This window comes from Galeopterus variegatus, unplaced genomic scaffold (assembly GCF_000696425.1).
Source record: "Galeopterus variegatus unplaced genomic scaffold, G_variegatus-3.0.2 Scaffold2792, whole genome shotgun sequence".
Classification (NCBI taxonomy): domain Eukaryota; kingdom Metazoa; phylum Chordata; class Mammalia; order Dermoptera; family Cynocephalidae; genus Galeopterus; species Galeopterus variegatus.
Window position 1 is genome coordinate 115574 of NW_007728903.1, and position 25977 is coordinate 141550.

General features: G+C 44.1%; 1 protein-coding gene across 1 annotated transcript in view; it reads left to right on the plus strand.

Annotated features, from left to right (window-relative positions):
• LOC103598933 (vacuolar protein sorting-associated protein 13D-like) overlaps window positions 1-21495 on the plus strand; it is a gene marked incomplete at its 5' end in the record, with an annotated part of 136093 nt that extends 114598 nt beyond the window's left edge. The window contains 3 exons of the mRNA XM_008582999.1: window positions 8994-9125; window positions 18721-18961; window positions 20607-21495. Of these exons, the coding sequence (XP_008581221.1) occupies window positions 8994-9125; window positions 18721-18961; window positions 20607-20738 (505 nt within the window). The remainder of the gene's footprint in view (window positions 1-8993; window positions 9126-18720; window positions 18962-20606) is intronic.
• Window positions 21496-25977: the final 4482 nt, after the last annotated feature.

Below are 25977 nucleotides of genomic sequence, written 5' to 3' on the forward strand. Positions count from 1 at the left end.
CTCTTGAGGGCATTGGAGTGATGGGCCAGAGCCAGTTTGATACAAGTTCAAAGAGAAGGTGCCATTTCTTGTTTCTGGAGGGGCAGATTTGGTGAGAGGTAGCCTTGGCTTCTGAGAAGCCTCAGCCATAGGTTAAATTTAAGGACAAACAATAAAATAACACCAGCTGGTCAGAAGGAAGATGAAGAATAGGTGATTGGTTGATTCAGTTTCTAGGTCAAAAGAACCTAAAACTTGGGCCTGAAATAAATGAAAGCCATACAGTAAAAATCCTTTGAAGTGAGTTCTCCTTGGAATTTGGGCTAGTGCAGAGAGTTGATCACTTGGTTAGAAGGTTCTGAGCTGTTCAAGTGCTGAGTGTCAAGACTGGATTCGACTATCCATAGGAAGCTGGACCCCTGAGCAGCTGCCAGGTTCCAAGCCCTGTTCTTTCCCTTCCTGGAAAAGTGCAGACAGTTCACGTTCCCCCGAGGCCACCAGGCAGCTCTCCAGTTGCCCTCTGGGAGAGCGTGACCCAGGTCAATAACTTTCTAGTGTCCCCCCAGGATGGAATGATCAGCATTCCTGTGCTCCAGGCTTCCTGGGTTGTTACCAACACCCAGCATTTCTCTGGCTGTGATTTGAAGGAGGAGTTTCCACTACAGCCTGCCCTTCTCCACTCCTTTGGTTTAGCAGCAGCAGCTTCGGCTCTCCTGCCACTAGTTCTAACAGGCTTGTGGCTGCCTGTCTATCACATTTGTTTTGAGCACCCACTCTGTGCCAGGCACTGTTCTAAGTGCTGGGGTGCAATGATGCCTGGCTGTATGTCACTTCCACTCAACACGTACCGTGCTTTCCAGGCCATGGCCTGGCTTCAGAACACAAGCCCCTACCTGGAAGAGGCTAGTGGCTGGAAAGAGGTGTGTCACTGGCAGCCCTCCCCGGGTCTCAGTTTCTCCCTCTAACACCTAAAAAGTCCAGTGTAGGGCCTGAAATAGATCCTGTTTAACCCGTGAGTGTGGCACCTGTGCATAATAAGCTTTCATCTCATGAGTTTTTACTTCAGTGTTCTTATCACTTTTTGAAGTGTCTCCTCCTCCTCTTCAACCTTACCCTCCACCATACTGGCTGTGTTTGATAGTGAAAGGATGTATAAAACCTCCAGGCTTAGTGAACAGGTGGTCTTAAAAAGGAAACAAATCACAAAGTGGTTCCTTGGAGAACACCTATGGATTCAACATTGGATGTGATCCTTAGGAATCGTTATGACATACTCAGGAGATCATGTCCTCCACAGTGCACTGTCACAATACAATTTTAAATACTGTAGTTTTGCATTTTGATATTTTAAATTGACTTGAGACCCAGAAATTCTGAATCAGGGTAGCAGGGAGGGAGACAGTTACCTTTTATGAGTACCTACTGTGTACCAGGCACTGTGCTATGCACTTTTCATATTAAATCTCAACATTGTCAACCAAGTAGGTGTTGTGTTCTCATGTAGTGATACACAGAGGTTGAGAACAGTCTAGTCACTTTTTCAGTGTTACTGAGCTAAGTGACTGGACTAGAAATTCAGTCTCTGTCTCTTTTCCAAACACTTTTATTTTTCTCTAAACCACCATGCTCCTAAATTTCATCTCTTCTCTTAAGAGAGGTCAACTTTTGGAAGAAGGTAGGTAATATGATTAAAAGAAATTATGTAATCATTTGCCAGAAATAAACCTGAAAATATCTTGTTTATTTAGTTGAGTCAGTTTGTTATTGTTAGCATTTGTACTTAATAGCCACCCCCCAAAAAAAAAGTTTACCAGAAATTATGTATTTTGGCCCATGTGAAATATCTTGGGATTGGCATTAGAGGTGACATGTTAGGAAGGAATTTGACCATGAGTTGAGAGATTCCTTTAAGCACTACACTCTCTAATCCAGAATGTTGTGCTTAGAACACAAATATAAAGCTTGCATTTGTGAAATGCCTCATTTTTATATTAATGTTGAAAATTGCAAACCACTTTATAAGTTGTCTACTATTTTTTGAAAGCAAAGCAACCTCACAATGAATGGAAAAGTTATGGCATTTTAGAAAATCCAAGGTTATTAGGCTGTACTCTCACTATAACATTGTGCACTTGATTGGAATTCTTTAAAAAAAAGAGAGTCCCCCTTGCCCCTCCTCACCCAGCCTAATTAACAGGTAGTCTCACCCCTGAAGCAGTTGACTAAGGAAAAAATGTCTAGAGTGTTTTTGTCTTAGAGTTTAAATCCCAACAGGCATAACTGTTGGCATTAGTCCTACCAGCTGTCACAGTTGCAGTGTCATGGGGTCCCCAAAACATGTGTTAGATTATGGGAAGCCTTGACCTCTATAAACAAGTCAGGTGTGAATCCCACTGACGGGGAGAAGCCCAGTGCGGGAAATGTTGTCCCTGCTGCTGGATGTCAAATTACTAAAAACTTAACTGTATTAATACAATTTCTAATGACTTTTGAATCGACATCTTTCTCACATGTTCAGTGGCAACAGTATAATGTGGGATTTTATGTGTTGTTGCACATATGCCTCAGAGCTCTAGGGAGAGGTAAGTAGCATGTTAACACGAAAGCGGAAGGGAAAGGAAAATACTCGTACTTCAGGTTGAAGCAGTGAACTTCCCCACAGGAAAACTAAGTGAGAAAGGTTGTCTGGTGTGCCCTGGCCTCCCTTGGGCTCCTGCCACCTAAGCTAGGCTAGGGCCCTCTGGTGCACCCTCCGCAGGTGCACTAATCATGAGAATAGGTAGCATGTTACTGAGCGCCTTGTAGCCGCGCTTATTTACTCCTCCCAACAACCGCATTTTATAGGTGAGGAAACCAAGTCTCCAAGCAGTTACATAACTTACCAAAGATTACAGTTTGTGGATGGTGGAGCTGGGATTCACACTCAAGCAGCCTGGCAGATCCTCTCTACCATACTATGACACTGCCTCCTTCCTAGTGCTTCCCTGTGGTGTTATACCTGCCTGTAAGCTCCTGGAAACTTGATTCACCCCTGTGTTCCTCGAGGCCCAGAGCTGGCCTGGCTTGTACATGTGGTAACTCAGGAAAGGCTCATTAGATGGGATGGGTGGGAGGCAGAGGCAGGCACAGGCCATTCTCAGGGCTCTGAGCCCCATTTTTCTGACTGTCTTGGATTGGATCCTCAATTAGTAATTTCCTTTGAGAACCAGCCTCTACTGACATAAGATTTCTTTCTGCCCTGCCAGTTTTTCCATTTGTCCAAAGTTCAAATTGTCCTAGCAGATACTTGGTACAATTTTCTTGGTTTAACGTTTAATGCAGCCAGAGCGCAGTAGTTATTATTAAACCTATAGATTGAATAATATCTTTGAATAGGTTCTAGAAGGTGAATTTCTTTCTATCTTGGAGCTCTGGAGAAGAATTTCTGTTATACACTGAGCCAAACTTCAGAGGTTTTCATTCTCTGCTAGAGTCCGCTCTGGTTACAGTTTGCACTGAGAGGAGTAAGTGTGTTTGCGGAGAAGAAATGCTTTTCCACTCGGCCACTTGGAAGTGGATGCATGCAGCAGAGGGGAGAGAGCTACAGGTCAGAGATGAGATGCTGCTCACTCTTTAGTGGGCTGCTTGGGCTTCCACTGTACCAGTGTGACTGTTAGAGGATGTTTTGGCCAATTCATACACCTGAGCACAGAGAGTACTGTTTAAATAGACTGTTGGATTCCTTTTAGGGAAATGAAAAATGTTCAATTGAGCCATTCAGTCAGGAATGCTGGTATCTTGTAGCTATTAGCAATTCATGGTATTTGAAGAGACAGTCTGGGTTGACCTTCTGTTCTCAGTCCAGTTTTTTGTGCTCATTTGAGCACAGTATGTATTGTTAAGATACTTAACACAAAGTCTTGGGCGCATATATAAAGTAAATGCAAGCACAGTCCATCAGTTTGTTGGGGTCATTACACACAGCCACTGAGGAAGGTGGCAGTCAGCAGTTATGCTAGGAAGTCATGTGTTTACACTCACTTTCTGTTCATTTACTGGTTGTTTTTGAACATCATTTGGTTGATAGACATTGGTCATGACAGACTTCTCAGCCAACTAATAACTTAAGCTGTATGTGCTTGTGTGCACAACATCTGTCTTCAACTAATAGAACTATGACATAGTTACTCATCGTATAAGCTAAGAACAAATAATGGCTGGCCAACTGTTGACCCTTAGACTGAAAGGCAAGGTCAAGCAAGTGGAATTGGTTAGATCTCCCTGTGTCACCTTGTTTGGATTTATTGTTGCTTAAAGAAAATGACAGGAACTGTTTTCATTACTCTGATCTGAGGTTTGGGGGCCCCCAGTGTATGTCAGATAGTAGTGGCCAGATGCAGACTTACTCTGTATTGATCCCTCTCACTGGGTGGATATCTGCTGTGGATCAGCCACTGAATCAGCAGCCCCTCTCTGGGGGAAGAGTCATCCATGCTATGCAGCTGACTCCCTGACATTTTCATGGAGTTCAAAGCTCAAGTTCGTTTGGTGCTGACATTTTGGATTAGCTGGTTGACTGGAAGGACTGCTTCTTTCTATACACTGTGAAATTTATAAAATGCAGCAGCTGAGGGCTTAAGATGGCCGACAACCCCCCAACTGGCAACAATTAAATATACCACAGACCTCTGGCTAAACAAAGGTTTATGGAAGCAGAGTTGCTGCATATGCACTGAACTGACTCCTGTAAACTATCTTTTATGTTGAGTGTTGGTTGGTAAGAGACGCTATCAACTAATGAGAGGTGAGTGGGTGGGGTTTTGCCAGCTCTTGTTTAATGATCCATTTTTCTCAGGACTGTAGTACCAAGACCCTGGCCAAATAGTAGCACGTCTTAACAACGGAGGTGGTCACGAGGGAAGGAGAAAAGCCGCTAGGCGAGGCTGAAGGCTGGTACAGCACTGGTGGCCAGAGTAGCTTAGATGTTGATCTTTACGCTTTAGCAGCCAATGGCAGGTCCACAGCTACTCCACTTTTGTTACTAGACACGATCACATCCTTTAGGCTGGAAGGAGAAGATGGAAATCAGCAAACAATAGATGCCATTTTGTACCCATCAAACTGCAAAGATTTGATAGTCTAGACTAGTGCTGTCAAAGATGCAGTTTAAATTTAAATTAAGTTAAATTTAAAATTCAGTCCTTTAGTTACACTGGCCGCATTTCAAGTGCTAAGTAGCCACACTGGCCAATTGGTATGTATTAAATAGTGTTGTCTTGACAATACCAAGCATTGGAAAGGAGGTAGATTGCTGGGATCTCTTAAATGTACTCACTGTTGGTAGGAGTGTAAAAATGGTTCAGCCACTTTAAAAACAGTTTGAATTATCTTGTTAGGTGAACATTTATACCCTGTGATCCAGCAAATATCTTCTAGATATGTACCCAAAGTTCACCAGGAGACATACACAGGAATGTTTATAGTGCATCATTTGTAATAGCAAAACCTGGAAATAATCCACATGCCATCAATGGGAAGATGGATAAATTATAGAGTAGTCATACAATAGGATATTAATAAGGCAGGTACCATAGATGAATTATCGCTGCACACAAAAACAATGGCTGAGTCTTAGCAGTGTGACAGTAACATCCTTTTTGAAAAGCCCAAAATAACTAAAACCAAAGAATATAATAAGAATGTATCAGAGCATACTTTGAAATGTGATAAGACCACATAAAAAAAAGAATAGCATGAGAATGATAAACATGAGATTCAGAATAGTGGCTCTCTTAGGTAGAGGAGGAATCGGGGGTTGGGCTGGCAGAAGACTACACATAGATTGTAGTTACGGTCAATGATGGAGTTTTTGTGATGGGCATGGTAGTTCCACAGATGCTTATATTATTTCAAATAAATACATAAAGGCCAATGACCATATTGGGCCCTGAACTGAGGACAATACAGCATCTAGTCCTAAAGTCCAGTTAAAAAATAATGGGAATAGAATCCTTTCTCTCCAGATGCTCATAGGCTCACTGGAACATACTCGTACATGAAAGTGACTTAAGAACAATCACTTAAAAATGGACACTGTATACTGCTAAGTCACAGAGCATGAACATAAATTTAGGATTGCCGTTACGGACAGTCATGCTAGTTTCAAAGGGTTATTTGAATTTATAGTGCCACATCAATATGTGAAGGAAATAACTCTATCACACAGTGGCCTGCACTGAAGAAAATCACTTTAAACTTTTTGCTGGCGCACGGGGTTTGAAAACACTAACTTATCGTTGTTTTTTATAATTCTCTGATTAAGTTTGTACTAAATTTGTTCACACACTGTGACTTTAAGTACCATCCTCTATCCTTCCATCACAGCCTGCTGACTTGGACCTGAGAAGATAAGATTTTAGTTGACTTTAGGAGAAGAAATAATAGTTTTTCAGGTACTGACAATGATAAGGTAATAGGGGAATGTGGGAAGAATTCCTTTAGTCCAACTTTCTGCTTCTGGTTAAGACTTTGTCTAAATCACCCCTTCTGGAAGTAGTCCCTCTATTTATAAGGCTGTAATGGAGGACTGTGTTTCCTTGCTGTAAAACTTAACTCTCTCTTCCTCTATGTTGATGTAAGAAATGAGCCTTGAATGCCACAATGAGCTTTTCGTGTCAGCAGTATTGAACACTGTACCCAAACTTTCCCTCTATATTTGGTTGATCACAAAGTGAGGACCTTGGAAGTGAGAAAGTAGTTTGCAGCCCATTGGGAAGACAGATAAGAAAAGAAAAAACTGGCAGTGTATACCCACAAGGGAGCTAGTCTGCTTTTGCATTCTCTGATCAGTGTGTTTGTAGTTTGCAAGTTAGAAGATAATGTATTAGAAGTGGAGGTGAGATTGGATCACTGAAATTTGGGGAAGGCCCTGAGAGTGGCCACTGAGTCAAGAAATAACTATTTGCACTAGAAAGCTATTTGATAATGTGATAATATGGGGCACATTTATTTACACTCTCGACTATTCCGTAGATGTTATGAGATGTGATTTCCAAGAGTTTAGATCCAGAAACTAGCCACCTTTCCTTGGCTTCTCTGGGTTCCTTGGATCTCACCAGAGGAATTTAGGACTCTCAGTAAGTTTTCTCCTACTTGGTAGCATATTTTTCCTCAGCTTTGGGTACTAATCGAGAGATTATTTCTTGCAAGGAAAAAGATGTGTCAACCGAGGTGTTGATTTCCTGTCATTGCATCCATGCCCCCCCTTTGTGTGATCAGTGGACTAGGACACCCTTGGCCTTTCTTTTAGGAACCTGAGATGCCAGCTGGTTCACATTTAGCCTTAATGTTGATTATTGGCTTTCAAAGCTCAAAGTCTTTAGTCTTCAAACTCTCCACCAAAGTTTGCATATCACCTTCCCTTTTTAGCATTTTTAATAAATGGTCCTTTTACTATCCCCCACTCACAAATGCATTCACTAGTATATTCAACTAATTCTTATTGCTCCTCTACCATAAACCAGGCACTTTTCTAGATCCTGGGATAGCAGTAAGTGGAACAAAATTCCTCTTATATCCCAGTTGGGGAGCCAAACAATAAGTAAATATATTTGTCCAAGTGAGATGTGAACAAAATTTGTTGAACAGATGACTGGCTTGATCTAACATATTTTGAAAGGGCCATTCTTGTTGCTGTGAGGATAATAGAAAAGGATGGAAGTAGAAGTTATGAGGTACTGCAATAATACATCACAAATCCAGAGATCATTTGTTAGTTACAATAGAGATGGAAAAATAGTTAGATTTGGGATAGATGTTGAAGTTGAGCCTACAGGCCTCCCAAACAGATTGGGGAAGATTGGCAAGGGAGTCAGAACCCGGATGTGGGGCTGTCCTTCAGACTTGCATGGCCTGATGAACTGAGTGTTGATCTGGGATCAATAACACTTTACAGTGATCCCAGCTCTGCAGCTAACCTAGGGCATGGCCTGTGGCAAGTTTCTGTTTCTGTCCATATTTCTACCTCTATTTGACCACCAGGGCACTTTTTGCCCTTGTTAGTAAGTCTCTACACTACTCTTAGAACACAGTCCTGTCATGCTGCTTCAGTACATAAGCTTATTCCTCTCTGTTAGCTATGTCTAGAGAGGGGTGTTTTGCTTCAGTAGGCTCCAGGAACAAATAATAAAAAGAACAGCAAGTACAAGGCCGAGGACAAATCGAGTACACTCTTATCAGTCATCTGAAATATGCACAGCCTTTCCAAGACAAATATGGACTCCTGTTTCTAGGAAAACACCAAAAAGTACTTATCAATTGCCCTGTGTATGGTTTGTGGAAAAAAACAACATCAGCCTACCCTGAAAGCCATAGCAAAGCAAATTCCTTTGAGCAACCAACAGCTGAGTGGCATGAGTTAGAGCCACTGCAGAATCCCAGACTGTGGCCTCGGACCAGTCCATGGAGCCATTCTTCCCCTCATATGATGATTCCATCCCTCACCCTGTACCCACCCAAGCAACTGAGTTCATCTTAGAAGTCATGTAGAAGTTTGGTGTGTTCTTACTGAATGCCCAAGATCCCTTACTAAATGCCCAAGGTCTCATTGCAAGTCCAAAGATGTCTCCCCTAAAGATTCCTAGAAAAATAAGGGGTGACCAAGTGGAAGCCTAGTAATAATAGCAATAACGACAGCCAGCATTAGTGAGAAGCCCACATTCTGCCAAGCACAGTGTGATGGGCAATATTTCACGTGATCCTCACTACAGTCCTGTGAGGTAGGTATCATCACCCTGAGTAACTAATTTACCTGTGATCACATAAATAGAAAATGGTAGAGGCAGGATTCAAATTCATAATGGGAGTCTGTACCCACTAACTTATAGTGCATTCACGGCCAATACTGTGGTTTAATTTTGTTCACTAAATTTAGAGTATGTCTTGTATTGAGTAGTGCTTTATCTTAGGGAGAAGAAGGAAAATCAGTTTAACCTTAACACTTGACCTCTTTGCTTTTTGTCCATTTACCCATCTAGGACTCAAGCCCAGAGGGTTCGGAAACCCCGTGTCTGCACAGGGCCCCAGGGACTGCTTCCTCGCTATTCTGAGAGCCAGGCAGAAGGACAGGAGCAGCTCTTCAAGCTAACAGACAACATACAAGACGAATTGTAAGTCAGAGCCATGGGAAACCAGCCCTGTTGGGCCACTGGATTGTTTTTCTGTCTTTTGAGTCTGAGAAGTTTCCATCTGATCTGAGAATCATCACGGCTCTCAGACCTCGGAACTGGTGAAAGGATTCCTTGTTCTTAATGGTTTTTAGCTTTAGATATAACTACTTGTAAACAGCCTTTTACTTGAAGAAGTGGTTCTCAAACTGTGTTCCATAGTGTTTTGTTTCTAGAAAATGACAGTTTCTTTCCAATTAGTTCAGAGAAGGTAATGGATAAAATGTTCTCAATTTTAAGGCTGTAAAATTTTTTTAAACTTTGATGTCCTGTTGTTTGCTGCAGATAAATATCAAACAACTAATAGTTGAACATTTTGGGAATGCAATTTTCTTAAGATTGTTTTGTTTACTCTTTAAATACAAAGCCTTATGTACCTGGGATCTTGTCATATTTTCAGTTAGTGAAATTATTCCTAGTCGATATGGTAGAGTGAAATATATCACTATGCTAGTATATTCTGCAAAGATGCTTATAGCATAAAGTGCTCTATAACCTGAGTAGGTGTTAGAATTACCAGCACAGAGAAATCAGTTAGTTATGTCTGGTAAACAGCAAAATGCTAGTTTAATTTCTTTTAATTCTTATTTGTCTCCTTTAAGGTAAAGGAAGCTAGGGAGGGTTGTGGGAACTGTGGTTGTTTTTTGGTTGGTGGAGGAATGTCTGAAGTAGATAGAGGTCAACTCTCAGGATAGCCTTCAAGGTCATTGTTAGAGACATATTTTTGTAGCAGTGTTTGAATGGGAATATAAAAAATTGAATCCAGAATTTGTTTATTACTTGCTGGATAGGATTCCATCTTATCAGATGCATTTTGTAAACCCAAACCCTCCGTGGGGCTATTGGAAGCTCTCTTCATAATGGAGGTGTATTTCATTATCTTAGACTGCTCCGGTTGCCATAACAAAATACTACAGACTGGGTGGCTTAAACAACAGAGATTTATGTTCTCACAGTTCTGGAGGCTGGGAAGTCCATGATCAAGGAGCCATCTCATTCTGTTCCTGGTGAGGCCCTCTTCGTGGCTTGTAGATGGTACCATCTCACCGTGTCCTCACATGGCAGAGAAAGGGGGCTCTCTGCTGTCTTTTGTAAGGGCATTAATCCTGCTGGATCAGGGCGCCAACCTTATGACCTCATTTAACCTTAATTACTTTCTTATTCCAAATAGTCACATTTTGGGGGTTAGGAAAAGGGGGCTCTCTGCTGTCTTTTGTAAGGGCATTAATCCTGCTGGATCAGGGCGCCAACCCTATGACCTCATTTAACCTTAATTACTTTCTTATTCCAAATAGTCACATTTTGGGGGTTAGGACTTTAACTTATGAATTTTGGGTTTGGGGAGGGCATAATTCAGTTCATGGCATATGTCATTTTATTCTAGCCTCAGCTGTTGTCATTACTCTTGATACCCAGAATGACCTATGGCTTCACTCCAGGGAGGACTTCCTATTCCCCTCTGCCTTGTGGTGGGGATTTGCTGCCATGGCTGACCTTTGTACCACTTTGCTGATGGAAATTTTGGCCTTTGGATCGGAGGTCCAGAGAGCCATTTCTCAGGTCTAGAAGAGCATGATGCAATTCTGCTAGAATGGCAGTCCTGTGAGGATCAGGATTCACTGAAGAATCCTCCAGCACCTAGAAGAGTGTCTAGCATATAATAGGTACTCAGTAGTACATCTGGATAGCTGCAGTTTAGCATATGTATTAATATATGTCCACTTTTCAATCTTTTGGGAGTTTTTTTGGTCAAAGGTTAAGTGAGATTGTAAATTATTGTATGTTGTAGTTTTAATCCCCTACTGCCCTTCCCTGACCCCCAACTCATCTCTATGCAAGTCAGACCATCTCAGGTTCTTACGAAATACATGTGCATTAGAATGACATGTGCCAGAAAACACAAGAGAGAAGTTGTGTAGGATGCCAGCATAGGAAACATAGAAAACAGAGCCAGAGGAGCTGAAAACTGGAAACAAAACGAAATCAGTAAAATAGATTTTACAAAACTCTTAAAATTTGGTGGAGTGGGAGAAGATAATAGCATGAATGAATTTTGACTCTGAAGATGAAAACCATGTGTCTCCACCTGAGTTGTGGGTTAAATCTTTCAGTGAATGTTGGAGGCACGTGACCATGGCCTTCCTCAGCATACAAGGAAGAAGTCATCCAGGAATCTGGCAAATGATTTTCTGAAGCATCCTCAGTTGTCATCCTGGGTCTTCATGGTGACATGAACATTCAGTCATCATTTTGCAAGAAAGAGGTTTTCAGGAAAAGCACACGAGCACCAAATTATACTTCTGACTTTTATCCTAGATTTGTAATTAAAAACATGTTTAAAGACCTAATTATTTGCATATTTCCCTTCAGAGTTAACCCCTTAAAAGGGTCTTTAATACCTTGCTCTACTGTTTAACTAAATGTTTCCACATTTTTTTCCAGTTAGACTTACTGTTTCACTTCTGGAAAATATTGTGTAATTATTTCCCTATGGAGTGAAAACCCCACAAAGTCCCCAATACTGTGGTGACTTCAACTTTGTTCTCCCAGATCAAGTTGCGTTTAATTTTTTCATTTTATTTAATTAAATAGTATTAAAAAGATAGTTACTGACTTATGATTTAAGGTCTGGCCCCCTGAAAGGCTTCAGTTTCAAATTCATCAAATGTTTCTCTGGTATGTTGCAGAATTATATTCCTTCCCATTTTTCTCAATTTTGGTCTTGAAACAGAATCCTGGGTTAAGATGATGATAAAATTTACCCCGTATGATTAAATTAATTTTTCTTTCTAATCGATAGCCAGAAACCTCATTTTCATTAAAAAAAAAAAAAAGTACCTATTTTGTTTCTATAATACTTCATCCTAGACAAAGGGACATTCTAGGATTGTAAGCACTAGGGTGGCTCTTATCTTTTCAAAAATGGTGCTCAGGAGCAACCCATGTGACCTGAGATGTTGCTCTATGTGCTGTTTTCTATAGTTTGACAGCTAGATTGTATTTTTATTGCTGTCTTTTTTATGGGGGGGGGGCAGCTGGCCTGTACAGGGATCTGAACCTGTTACCTTGGTATTATAAGGCTGTGCTCTAACCAACTAAGCTAACTGGCCAGCCCAGACTGTATTTTTAAAATGTAGTTTTAGAAAGTAAAATTAGAGGGTTTTTTAAATACAGAAAAGAATTTAAAAAGAAAACAAAAATAGCCTATAAATTTACCATCCAGATAAGTCCTTTCTCTTTTTTTTTTAAAGATGACCGGTAAGGGGATCTTAACCCTTGACTTGGTGTTGTCAGCACCACACTCTCCCAAGTGAGCTAACCAGCCATCCCTATATAGGATCCGAACCCTTGGCCTTGGTGTTGTCAGCACCGCACTCTCCCAAGTGAGCCACGGGCCGGCCCTTCTTTCTCTTTTTAGTGAAATAAACTCATGCACATAGTTAGCAAATTCAAAAGACTGCAAACAGAAATAAAGTCAAAAGTCTCCTTTCTTGCCCCCTTTTGTAAACATACTATCTATGGTATTTTGTATCTTGTCTATTCTTGAGAAATTGCATAGAGAAATAGATAGAAACGGAATTTTTTTTTTTTTTTGAGCACAGGCTATAATATTGATTCTAATAGCATATAATTACAAATGTAAACATTATAATAATGTATACAGTCTCAAAATAAAAACAAAAGACCAGTCCTTTGAGGAATGGGGTAGAATTCATTAGTTTCCATTTTCTAAACCAGGAAATAACCTATCAATAACTATTGACACCTAGGAAATTGGACATTCTTTGATATGCCACTGAATTAAAACTTTAACTTGGCAGATTATCCAGCTACTCTGATAAAAGTTGATGGCTTGCTAAATCTTTAATAAGTTAAATGAAGAGTTCTGAGGGAATTCTTTAACTTTAATACTGGGTAAAATATGTCCAGCATCCAAAGTTGCATGTGCGCTGGCAGATTTCATCGGACCTTACAATGTAATTTCATTGTCATTTTCTGAAACTCCCTAATACATAAATTTATTGAATCCTCTTATGTGCCAGGATGAGTAAGAAAATTGCTCTGTCCTCAACAAGTTCCCAGTCTAGCAGAAGAAGATTACCAACTACCTATAGCATGTGAGTGCTGTTAAAATAGAAGTATGAGTTGGGCCGGCTGGGTGGCGCACTGGAGAGTGCGCCGCTTGGGAACGCGGCGGTGCTCCTGCCGAGGGTTCGGATCCCATGTGGAGACCGGTTCCCGCTCACTGGTTGAGCGCGGTGCGGGCGCAACACCGAGTGTTGCGATCCCGTTGCCGGTCCCCGGTACTGGCGCGACACCGAGGGTTGCGATCCCATTACCGGTCAGTAAAAAAGACAAAAAAGGAAAAAAAAAAATAGAAGTATGAGCAATGTGTTATGAGACTACAGAGGGGAGGTGATTGATTTGTGCCTGGATGCCAGGGAAGGCTTTGCAGAGAAGGCTGTGGACAATTGACCTGGCCTTTCAGGAGGAGGAAGGTGCCAAGGAGAGAAGGGAGAAAGGCAAGTATGCAGAGAACAGTGTGGGCAAGGCTTGGGGCAGAAGAGCTCATGGCTTGTCCGGAGAATTCAGATCAGCCAAGTGTGGCAGCAGCACATGTGTAGGACGGAAGGAACAGAGTTGTAGAACTGGAAGGGTGGGTTCCACAGGCCGGGTTCTGAAGGCCCAACCTTAATGGTCCTGCTAAGGAGCTTACCTCTCCTGTAGGCAGTGGTGAGATTTTGAAGAAGAGGATCCCACTCAAAATTGCATGTTAAAAATGTTACCTTGACAGCAATAGAGCAATAGATCAGCTGGAGACTAGAGGCAGGAAGCCAGTTAGGAGGCCCTTGGAGCAATCCAGGTAAAAGGTGGACACGCCAGAACACACAGTGGCAGGAAAGGTAAGTAGAAGGGCACAGAGTTGAGGGGTATTTAAGAGGTAGCATCAGTGCAGTCAGTGAACTGGCTACACCTGGACCCTGAATGAGGAGGAGGGGTTGAGAGTGGCTCCCGGGTTCTTGCCTGTTTGGTCGATGGGGACGCCACTAAGTGAGGTCGGCGGTGCCAAAGGAGTAGAGAGATAGAAAAGAAAGGAGCTCAGCTGTAGACATACTGAGTGTGCAGCACTTGTACAACATGTGTGTGGAGATGTTCTGCAGAGAGTCTGGCACTCAGAGTGGCATGGGCTCAGACACAGATTCAGCAGACACGGGACCTGGTGGAGCTCATGCCTGGGGATGCAGGAGCATATTCTGGGAGCGCTCCTGCAGTAAGGCGACTCAGAACTTTTCTGATTTTAAGATGATTCCAAAAGGAGTATGAATAAAATATATACAGTTTATAAGGCAAAAAATAAGAGAATGGGAGAGAAAGAAACCAAATAGGGTGATTGGAACAGTTACGTGGCAGATTTCTCTCCCTGAGCAGAAATTGGTCCTGAACCTGTTTCCCACGTGGCCTATTAGAGGGACATCCATTTCTCCAGCCTGCTGATGAGAGGATGTGTAGATTTGCAGGGAGGTCATCCCCACAGGGTCAGGATAACTTGGCACCTGTTCTCAACAGAAGAGAGAAATGATAAGAGCCCCCATTGAGTGAGGATCTCTTCTGCATTTAGGCACATGAATTAGTTCCAATCATCATTGCGGCCCTGCAGAGTGGACACGATGGTCCTTGTTCCTCAGATCAGGACAGGGAAGCTCTGCGCTGAGCCCATCTGGCTGGCCTGGGGCAGAAGAGCTCATGGCTTGTCTGGCTGGTGAGAGGCGGAGGCGACTTGTCACCAGGGCGGTTGGCTCCAGTGACAACTCTGCTGTGTGACTTGGAGATGTTATTTCCTGCCACCGAGGGAGAGGACTGAAGTTGTTGATAATGCCGCTGGTGCTGTTGTGAACACTCTGTTTGTGGTTTATGGATATTGTTAGTAACAGTGGGTTCTACTTCTGTGCCACTGAATCTTCCCAGATTCGGCCACTGTTAGTGCCTGTCGTTCCAGAGAAGGACGTGAGCTGTACTCCGCAGCCTTCCTTTTCCTGAAAAGATACTTTCTGCCACTGACCCTAAAGCCAGACACTTTTTTTCTTCAAGGAGAGTTAAAAGTGTTACTAACTGAAGTTAAAAAGTTGTATAAAAAAATACTGTTTTTTAAAAATAGAATCGGTTATAGTATCCTCAGCAACCTAAAATGTGTCAGCAGAACACCAGGGTGACTTCTCTCATTCTCATATGTGAGGGATACAGTTTATCCAGATGCTTTGTGCTTCTGACTACATTTTTTCATTCTCCCTCCCTCTGAGTTAATAATAGATTTAAAAACAAAAACAAAGCAGAATGAGTGTACTCAGGATCCACCTGAGACTACCGTGGCTTCTCCCTCGGTGTCACGAGGTTTTCCAGTGGTCACTTGTTTGTGGGCCAGTCCTCATGTGAAGCTCGGCTGGGGAGGGGGCAAGTGGAAAGCCCGTGTGGGCAGCGTGCACTCAGCTGCACTTGTGGGCCTCTCACGTGGAGAACTGGCTTTCTGCAGGTGGGGGGCAGGAAGTAAGGGAAGGGGCCAGTGGCTTAGAGGAGAAAGTGGGCAGAGGAGGGAGCGAGTAGCAGAGGGGAAGAGCTGGGCCTGCTCTGCTTCTCTCGTCACCCAGAGTCTGGACTCCACTCTCACAGAGTGACAAGTTTAGGATCAGTCTCCATTAGACAAGGGGACTTGTGTGCAGCTATTCTAATTATTCTTTGGTGTTTTTTCCAGATTTTGTTAAAAAATAAAATTGATGATGATGATGATGAAACCCAAAGCCTTGGCCGCTTGCAGGGGGGTTGCTGGGGAAGTGCCAGGAGAAGGCAGAGAGACAGAGCTGGTCTCACCGTCTCCTTTTCTCCCTCTCTCGGACGTACCCTGATCTGCTTTTGATTTGAAAAGACTCAGAATATTTTACACATGTCCACAAAATATTATTATATCAGTAGCAGCTTCAGGGAATGAATGGGGCCCCCTGGACTTACAGAATAGAGGTCTGTGCAGATTTACAGAGCTGCTCCCTCCGCCTCCATGTCTGTTGGGCCGTGCATTCTTTGTGAAGGAAGATGGCAGGTATTATCATCTCTATCAGAGTGATGAAGAAAGTGAGCCATAAAGAAAGCAGCCGACTTGGCCAGAGTCACCCTGCTTGTCGGGCTCATCACCACCCTGCTGGCCCCTGTTTCCTTTAGGGGAGCGTCCCAGCTCAGAACTGCCCTTCCTGCAGAAGTCTTTGTGGCCTGATGGAGGACTTGGGCCATCTGTGGCATCTTGGAAGGGGGTCTATTCTAAAGCCTGTGAAAGGGTTGTAGTATGGAAAGTGCACTGATAATGTCTGCCACTCTGGCTTGGGTGACAGAGCAGCTGCCCAGATGGAAAGCCCTTGGCCCTCTCTCCAGGCTGTGTGTAAAGTCTGCTGTGGAGGTGCTGAGTGGGGTAGGGGCAGCAGGCCAGGGTGATGGGATGGAAGCGTCCTGTCCTGTGCTGGACAAGAGGAAAGGAAGTCAGATCTCAGTTGGAACTTCAGTACACATTCCTGCTCTCACCCCAATTGCAGCGCCAACTTTTGGAGCGTCCTTTGAGAGTCATTACAGCCCCAGTGGCATGCACCTGACCCACCTGTGCTGAGGAGCGTTGGCCCTTTTCAGGTTGAAAAGCTTGTTTCCCAGCAAGCTCTAGCTGGTGCCCTGCTGCTTCCTCTCTGTGTCGGGATGCCTTTTCATCTCTTCCTGTCTGTCTTTCTGTCACTCCGTGTCCTCCTTTCTTCCCCTGGACCGGCTATTTTAGATTCCATTCCAGTTGATTCAGCAAGGACGCTGCCCCGGATTTGATTCAGCAAGGATGCTGCCCCTGATACTGTCAGAATGGGGGAGGAGAGTCTGTGCTAAGTGGCCTGAACACTCAAAGCTGCTGGGTTTTTCTAATTTTGGCACTGAGACTTTACAAGTTTACATTCTTGGCATTGCCAACCAGTTAGAATAGAACAATAAACCCCCAATTTTTGTCATGGGAAGCTGTGATTAAAATGGCAACCGGAACAGGGCAGATACTGAGTACTTGCAAGGTGGCCAACTCAGTGGTTGGGTGCTCAGGGACACATGGGCGCGAAGTTACGGACCCCACTCTTAGGGTGCTTACAGCTTAGAGAGCTGAGATAGTTATCCAGGCAGCATAAAAAAGAACAAATCAGTGTTTGGCAGCGCTTTGCGAGGCGGGGTGTCAATGCAATTAAGTGTTCAAAAGTGGGGGATGGGTGGGGTATTTAGAGGACACTTCATGGAGAAGTTGGAACTTGTGCATCCTCAGGCTGGGGAGGATTTAGAGAGGTTGAGAGAGCAAGGTGTGTGTGTGTTCCTCATGGGAGGCTCTCAAAGCCCAGAGGTGAGCGAGGCCAGTGGCTGGCCACCTCCTGCCCACAGCTTCAGCCTCCCCTTGGAGGATTTTGCACCTGCTGACCTGGGAACAAATCTGTCCTGGACCCAGGTTCCAGAATGTTTCCAGGTGGAGCCTTGGCTCTGAACAGCTAGTTTTTGGAAACTGGAGCTCGACAGTCAATCTGTTGTCAGCTCTTAGTATTCTTGCCGTCATCTGTTCTCTTTTGCTGTCCCCTGACCCCGCAGCCCCATTGTGAAAGGCTGTCACAAGATGCGGGGAGGCAGCCAGGCTGGGGGAGCTGTCGCAGTGGCTTCCAGGGTTCACTGCTCTTCATTCAACAGCTGAACAGAGAGTTTGACGTGCATAAATTTCCACTTTAAATCTATGAGCTTTGTGGAAGAAGAATTCAATTTTTTTCTGAGTGGCCCTAAAACTTCTAGAAGTAATGACTAAAAGTTTGGAAAGTGAAGATTACAGCTTTACCTAAGAAAACGTTTTGTAACTATTAGAGGTTTCTGAACATAGAGTGGCCTCACAGGTTCCCCGTCACTGGTGGTGTTGTGCAGAGACTGAGTGGCCTCTTCTGAGAGCCGTGAGAGGCAGGAAGCGGACGCAGGGGCTCAGACGCTGTGACGGTGGGCCGTCTCCTTGTGTCGTGTGGTGTGGCGAGCCTGTTCGATTCTGCTTTTTGCCTTCAGTACTCATCACACCCCTCCCTCCCCACCGCATCTTCTAGCCCGCTGGTGTTTACCCCCCACCATGATAGGCAGCGAACTTTCTCAGCTGCTGCTTCAGCTTAACATTTAAAAGCCTTATGTTACAAAATACAATTTCAGAGTATAAAATTGTTTCTGTTGTTGGAACAATGTGTTGTTATCACTAGGTAACATGTATTGAGTGCCCTGTGAGGCCAGGGTCACTTTTATTTCTGGTTTACAAATAAGGAACTGGAGGCTCAGAGTGATTCAGCCACCTGCCCACGGTGTAGTAGGTGAGGGAGCCTGGATCCAAGCTCAGGCCATCAGACCCCAGCACCCACAGGGGCACCCACCCCCCTTTCTGCTGGCTTAGTACCAAGGACTAACCTGGGCGCCGGCTGTTGAGAAGCGCTGGGTGTCGTTACCGTTTGCTTGTCTTCCTCTGCAGCTTCATAGCCGTGGAGAACATTGACAGCTACTGTGTGCTCATCTCCTCCAAAGCTGTTTACTTCCTGAAAAGTGGAGACTATGTAGATCGAGAGGCCATTTTCCTCCAAGTGAAGTACGATGATCTCTACCACTGCCTTGTCTCCAAAGACCATGGGAAGGTGTACGTGCAGGTGACCAAAAAAGCAGTGAACACGAGTAGCGGAGTGTCCATCCCAGGCCCTTCCCACCAGAAGCCGATGGTGAGTCGTGCCCGCTGTCTTCTCGGAACTCCTCCGCCCTGCTTACCTCTTTCCAGCAAGAACTCATTTTGAAGGTGCGGGCTGGGCTGTTATTAATCCTGGGGTGCTGCTGCTTAGTCTTGGACATAGAAGGAGCCACTGCATGTTAACTGGGGTGGCACTGCCCTCCCAGCTAGCCCACTAATGACCCTGGGCAAGTTGCTCCACAGTTGGGCCTCAGTCACACACCCATATAACACAGGTAGCAATACTTACTCTAGTTGGTTGTGAGGAACAACTAACATGATACATGGGGTTTTTTAATTCCTAAAATGGGTCTCTTTGGTGCACTGAATCTAAGAAGGTGTTAGAGCACACACAGGCTTCTCCATTATCTCTCCTATGACAGTGGAAACCATAACTTAAGTTCTTTGCAAAGATGCAATATCTAGCATGCTCAATAAATATTTGTAATTAAAATTATACTTTGCCTCTAAAGGGTCTGAGCTATTGTTAGGGCAGGACTTTTAAATTATAAAGTTTATATTAATGACTAACATTGATGAAGGGCTTACTATGTGCCTGGCCGTACCCTAAGTGCTTCTAATGGGCTATTCAATGTCGTCCTGCCATCATCCCCACTTTACTGTTAAGGAGGCTTGGTGAGGGCAGTTGACTCATTCAGGGCTACACAGCCGACCTTGGTAGGAGTTGGGGTTCAAAGCCAGGTGGTCTGACTCCAGAGCCAGCTGTCTAGACCCCATAGCCCCTCACTGTGCTGCCTCTGCTCAGAAGGGCTGTCAGGACAGCAGAGCAGGTGTGAGGAGGCCCACCATCTCCAGCGCAGTCTGACTCAGTGGCTTGTCATGACACCCAGGTGCTGGTCTTGCTCGTTCTCGCCTGGGATGCCAGGACCTTCACACCTGCATTCAAGAGTGATGTGTCACTCCGAAGACCTGCTTCTCTCTGGTCTTTCTATGATCAGAAGCAGCAGCCTGCCTTTTGAGGCCTCTCTCCTCATGAGTCCTTTGACCTTCCCCGTGCTCAGGAATGCAGTTGGGTTTGTTTTGCCTTGTGCAGTCTCCCCTGGGGTCATTGGCTAATGTTAGAGCTGACTGATTAAGAGAGTTAACACTCCAAGGTGTGAGTACTTGTACCAGTTCCTTTCCATGGTGGGGAGCCTTGCCCAGCCGCACTGCCCCTTTCCAGGCAGGGGAGCAGCGGTGCGTTCTTGGTAAGAAAGGCCTCCGAGCATTTGCTTGCTGGCTCTTCTTCCTTCTTTGACAGTCACTGGACTTTAGATTTGAATCCCAAAGGTACAGTCCTTTATTCTTGCTCTTAGTCTTCCCTCAGCAAATCTTCATCTCCTCAGAACTGAAACTGGTTCACAGCTATGGGGGTCCCAAATGTCAGGTGATTGTGGTTTGGCTGCACAGTCACCTGGGGAATGTGTGAAAACCACAGATTCCAGGGATCCGCTCTAGACTTTTGAACCAGAATTAACTACTAGTAGGTCCCTGGGAATCTATACTTTTGAATAGCATACCTATTATTCTGATATGCAGCCGGGCTGGGAGCTGCTGCCTGGATGAGTTCCACATGTACTCTGCTTCCGTTTGGTTTCCCCACCTCACAGGCAGATTATTCATTCTGTTCTCCTCTGTAGGTCCATGTGAAATCCGAGGTCCTCGCAGTCAAGTTATCACAAGAAATAAATTATGCAAAGAGCCTTTACTATGAACAACAGCTTATGTTAAGACTCAGTGAAAATCCAGAGCAGTTGGAGCTGGACTCCTGAAAAATCTCAGCTACTGGAGTGAGACACTCCAAGACACAGACCAATCAGGAGTAAAGAGGCCCATACTCTTGGCTTAAATTAGAGGCAAAACCAGAATAAGGTTTGGGGGAAGATATCAAGAAAGAAGGGAAAGTAAATCCTTGTGGGGAAAAATACAAATGGAAACTGTATTAATTTGTGGGTGCGGAGTTACTTTAGATTATGGGGAAGTAATTTTTAAGAGGTATAGGTTGGTTGAATAACAAAAAAAAATGTACTGAGATAAATCTAATTTTTAGATTGCACTGTATTTTGTTAACATGTATATATGTACAACTGTGTGTTTGTAAATATATAGGAGCATTTCCAAACAAGGCCTGTGATGTGTGTGAAGGTTTATCTGTAAAGTAATATGAAATTATATTGGCTCTTCTATTGCACTAATTCTACACGTCTAATTCAGGGTACTCTCTATAGAAAGGCATTCTTAGGAGTTGAAGAATGTTATGTCTTAGTTTGGGAAATTAAAGTATTCACAGTCAAGTAGATTGAGGAGAGATCTAAGCTATTCAAGAGTGATGCCTTTGAAATCTTTGGTCATTTGGGTTAGGAGCCTTGAGCCAATGTGCTCAGAACCAGAGCTGGCCCTTGACATGGTTGTGAGAGAGTGGCTTGGGGGCCTGTCTTTTATTTCTCATCCCCCTTTTACAGATAGTTCTTAGATTAGTCCAAATTATTTTAAAATTTATCTACCTATTTGGCTTTCTCCTGACTAGTCTTGCCAAACTTTGAAGTAAAATTGTGTCCCATTACCCCACCCACCCACCCACACACACACAAATCAGCAGTATAAGTTTTTCTCAGGTTATTATTAGAAAGATTTGAAACATTGGTAGGCTCCTGATTTAGAAGGAAAAAAATCCCATTGAACTATTTGTTGTAACAAATCATAAATCCACAATAAGAATGCTCTCCTTCCTGGGCAGCTACAGCAAAGGAGAAGGTCTTCATGTTGTTTTGTTTTAATAAAGCCACATGCTGGTATCACAGCTCCCCAGCCCTAGGGGACACAGGGACGCTAACGCCAGGATGAGAAGGGAGAGAAAGAGAGTTCCAGAAAAGGGAACGAAATAGAAGTAGTGAAAAGCTGTGTTTGTAAGATCTTCATGGAGCTGGATTTGGCCAAAACATCTCTTCTCTTTCGTTTTAAATTCCAGCCAATAACAAGGCCTGGTGTGAGTGCCCTCTCCTTCCTGGGTCTTGTTTTTTGGTGTTTTCCTTTTCTGTAAGGAATAAGCCAAGTATGGAGGGGTGGGAGGGGAAGGAAAGGCCTTATTCTAGAATAAATGACCAACCTTGTGATTTTTAAATTTTTATTTTAATGAAGCTAATCAGTTTCTATAACCTTGCACATGTAGCTGAGTCTGAAATGACTCAGTGGATGTGTAGAAGGTTTTGGTGTTTGTAACGCATGACCCAAATCCTTCCAAGACACAGATGAAGCTAATCTCTCATCCTCCCTCTCTGCCACTTCTCCCCCCGTGTCTGTGTATGTGTTCAAAGAGGAAGGAAGGGAGCTTTAGCACAAATACTTCAGCGAAATAGTGTTTTGGAGTCATCTTGAACTCCAACCTTTGGATAGTCTTCTCTGAACTCCAACTTAGTGGATTGCAGAATTGAAACTTGGCTGTTACAGGGTCGGGTGGGTTTTTGGTTGGTTGGTTGGTTGTTTCCTGCTAGGTGGTAGTCATGACTGTCAGCACTCGTGCGCAAGCTCCGCAGCAGAACAGCTGAGGGTTCACTCCTCCCAGTCTTCCTCACCAGCCTGTCTCCTGCACCCCTTCAAGTTTGGCTTGTGACTTCTGTCATCAGTAAGCCACTGCCTGACTGCAGGAAGGTAGCTGAGGGCTGCCCTGTGGCTGGTGCTTCAGGAGGACTCCAGAGGGGTGTTCAGATGCCCTCTTCCAGTTCCTTTCTAATTTTAATCCACTCTTTAAATAGTTGCCCGTCCCCTGGGATTGTACAACTGCTCACTTTGACATTTGCGCCTCAGAAGAGGCAGATGTTAAAATGGGATCTAAAGACCAAATGGGACAGGACTGAGTGTGCAATGGGGGCTCATCTGAGACCTTCTGAGCTCCCCTGCAGCCCTTGTGCCAGGCATGGTGATAAGGTTTCAGGGACTTCTGACATAGTTTCATGGTTCTCACCAGGAAAAAACCCAAAGCTCTGGAGGAAGCAGGCCCTGCTCCTGGCTCCTTGAATGCCCCATTTCTTTTTAAATTGGTATTTAGCCAGTGATGTCTGAGACTTTGATAGTTCCTACTGATTTTCATGCTTCCTCAAATACACAGTCCCTCTCTGAAGAAAGTATAATAAATGGAATAATAGGAAATTGGATAAAGAGACATCAAAAGCCATCCCTACTCCCTGACCCAGTACAGTTGGCTGACCCATGTCTCAGCCTGACCGTGGCTGCTATCTTTGCCCGCTGGAAAGGCTAGCTAGGCCAGTGTTGCTTCCCACCCCACCCCAGCCCGGGCCTGGTCACTGCACAATGGGAAACTGAGGAGCAGCCTCTCCCCCAACCCCTTGTGTCTTGCTGCTTGGTGGGTATCACCTCAGTGTTCAGAAGGCTCCAGGGCCACGTTGTTTCTAAGCATCATTTGTGCCTCAAAATGCCATGGTAGCTGCTTGATAAAATATCTGGTTCTCCACCGTGTAAACACTATTGCAATCACCAATGTGTTAAGACTCTTTAATCTGGTTCTTATATCAGAGTCGTTATTTTTCTTCCTGTGGAATAAAATGCTTTGTTGACTTCCCGGAGTTGCTGTTTGTTTTCTTCTGGTTTCTTGGTGTTCCATAGCTTCTAGAACTCTCCCCAGTGACAAATACCAAACACAGTACAACGTTCACAGTAAAATGCACTTGGTCCAGGGAAGCGCATGACCAGGCAACCCCATGCCTTGAGCAGCTCTAACCTTCCGAGAGGAAGCAGCACTTGCCTCCCTCTAGAGCCCAGCCTGATGCTGGCTGCTGCCCACCCCACTGCTCCAAGGCTGCTGGCTACGCCCTGGCAGGATGGGGGTGGTCGTCTAGAGTTTAGGTAGATTGTGTTAGTCCGTTCCCATTGCTTATAATAAAATACTTTGAACTGGGTGATTTATAAAGAAAAATGACATTTATTGCTTACGGTTTCTGAGGCTGGGAAGTCCAAAGTCCATCTGGTGGTTGCAACAGTGACCCAGGGGTCTCACATTGCAGATGGTGGGAGCAGAGGGAGCAAAAAGAGAAACAGACAGACTCTCTTAAAGCCCTCAGAACCACGCCCCTGACCACCATTTTGAATCCATTCACTAGGGCACGGTCCTGCAAGCTAATCACCTCTTCAAGGCCCCACCTTTCAATTACCATAGTAGGATTTCCCACCCTTTTAATACTCACAGTGGGGGCTAAGATTCTAATACATAAAACTTGGGGGACACAGTCAAGCTCCAATGAGTTTTGGGGAGACATAATTCAATCCACTACACAGATGAAGAGGAAACAGCAGAGGAGACCGAACAGGGTAGAGGAGTGACACCAGGAGCCTATGGGTCCTAGAAGCCTAGTCCAGAAAGATTCCAAAGGCAAACTATCAGATGCTGCTCGTCAACCAAGTTGGGTGAGGAGCAGCAATTAATCATGGATTTGTCAACATCAAAGTCACTGGAGATCCTTCTAAGAGCAGTTTAGTGGATGGGGTGGGGTGAAAGCTGGGTTAGAGAAGAGTCAAGAGAAAAATGGAGGGATAGAAATTGGAGAGAACAAATACTGACAGCCCTCTGGGAGAATCTAGCCATAAATGGAAGGAGAGAAATGACTGGTACTGTACGAGGGAAGGGGTGGTGAGAGGGACAGACGGGAGGCTAGCTGGGCAGGAAGACGGCTCGGCCAGGGGAAACTCGAGCTTCTCGTTTGATCGCTTCTGTTTTTTCGGGAAGATCAGCGATGAATGAGCGTGGGGCAGGAGGTGCTGGAGAGCTGGAGAGAGAAGATGAAACATGGCCATCTAGGGTCATGGGAAAGTGAACAGGCCTGAGAAGTACAGTATGTTCGCCAGGCAACATCAAGGTTCCATTTGAGGTTGGTGACCATGAATTCAAAGTGAAACCAGGCGGCCTGGTTGTGCTTTTCTCCAGCCACATTTAGCTGCACGGGTTCAGTGTGGAATGGGCAAAGAATTGGATTTCATCAAGAAGTGTTCCCCTCACCTGTTCAAATACCCCATCCACCGTTGCCCACTTGAACTCGACAAGAGTCATTGAAAACAGAATGTCAAACACAAATTCAATAGCTTAGAGAAGAGAAGAGCTACACTTTCCAAACCAAAGCATAGCATCTAAAGAATATGGCCCTTCTAAGTGGGAGATACCATAAGTATTGTTAGCACCCCTAAATGAGAGCACAGCTAGACTATTTTAGGGGCTCACAGGGTGAGTGGTGCAATGTTTGAGGATGAACTCTCCAGGCACTCCAGGACATAGGGATGCCCTTGGCATAGAAAGGGTGTGCAAGTCACGTCTTCCATTTCCTCTGCCAAGTTCAGCAGCGTGCTGCCCTGCAGGTACCGATTCACTAGGAAAACAAAGACCAGCTTTCACTCCCAGTCTTTAGACTGAGCATGTGATTTCTAATACTGCAAAGTAAACTTGACATTCACTGCTCATTGGATGCTGTGTGTCTCAAGCTCCTGAGAGCAGGTATTTAAATGCTCCTCGAGTGCTTTCTGAAGCACAGGTCCAAGCATGTTATTATTTAGATGTTTTGAGTAGCCCCAAATAACACTCATTCAAGAAATTTGGTGTGAGATTTCACTTGCATCTGCAAGGGTCACTGAAGATAATTGCTAATCCAAGCTGTATCTTTCTGGCTAGGGGATGATTAAAGAAATTGTAAAGAGCAAAGAAAGAAGAAAGGAATTTGCTGCTGAACAATCCTGTTGAAACTTTCAAAAATTAGTTTCTAGAATTTTATACAAATACAAACCCAAAATATACTTTTGCATCTATGTTATAACCTATGAGGGCAGTTATTGCAGTATTTTTCCCCTTTTGTCCCCCAGCCACCCATACCATCCCTCTGTACTCTATCCACTTCACCTCAAAATTAGCATCTTGTGTATTGCCCACATTCTCTTCGTGCTCATATAATTAGATACAAATGTATATGCATAGATGTAGGTATTCATAGATAGTTTCCTAACATTTGTTTTTAT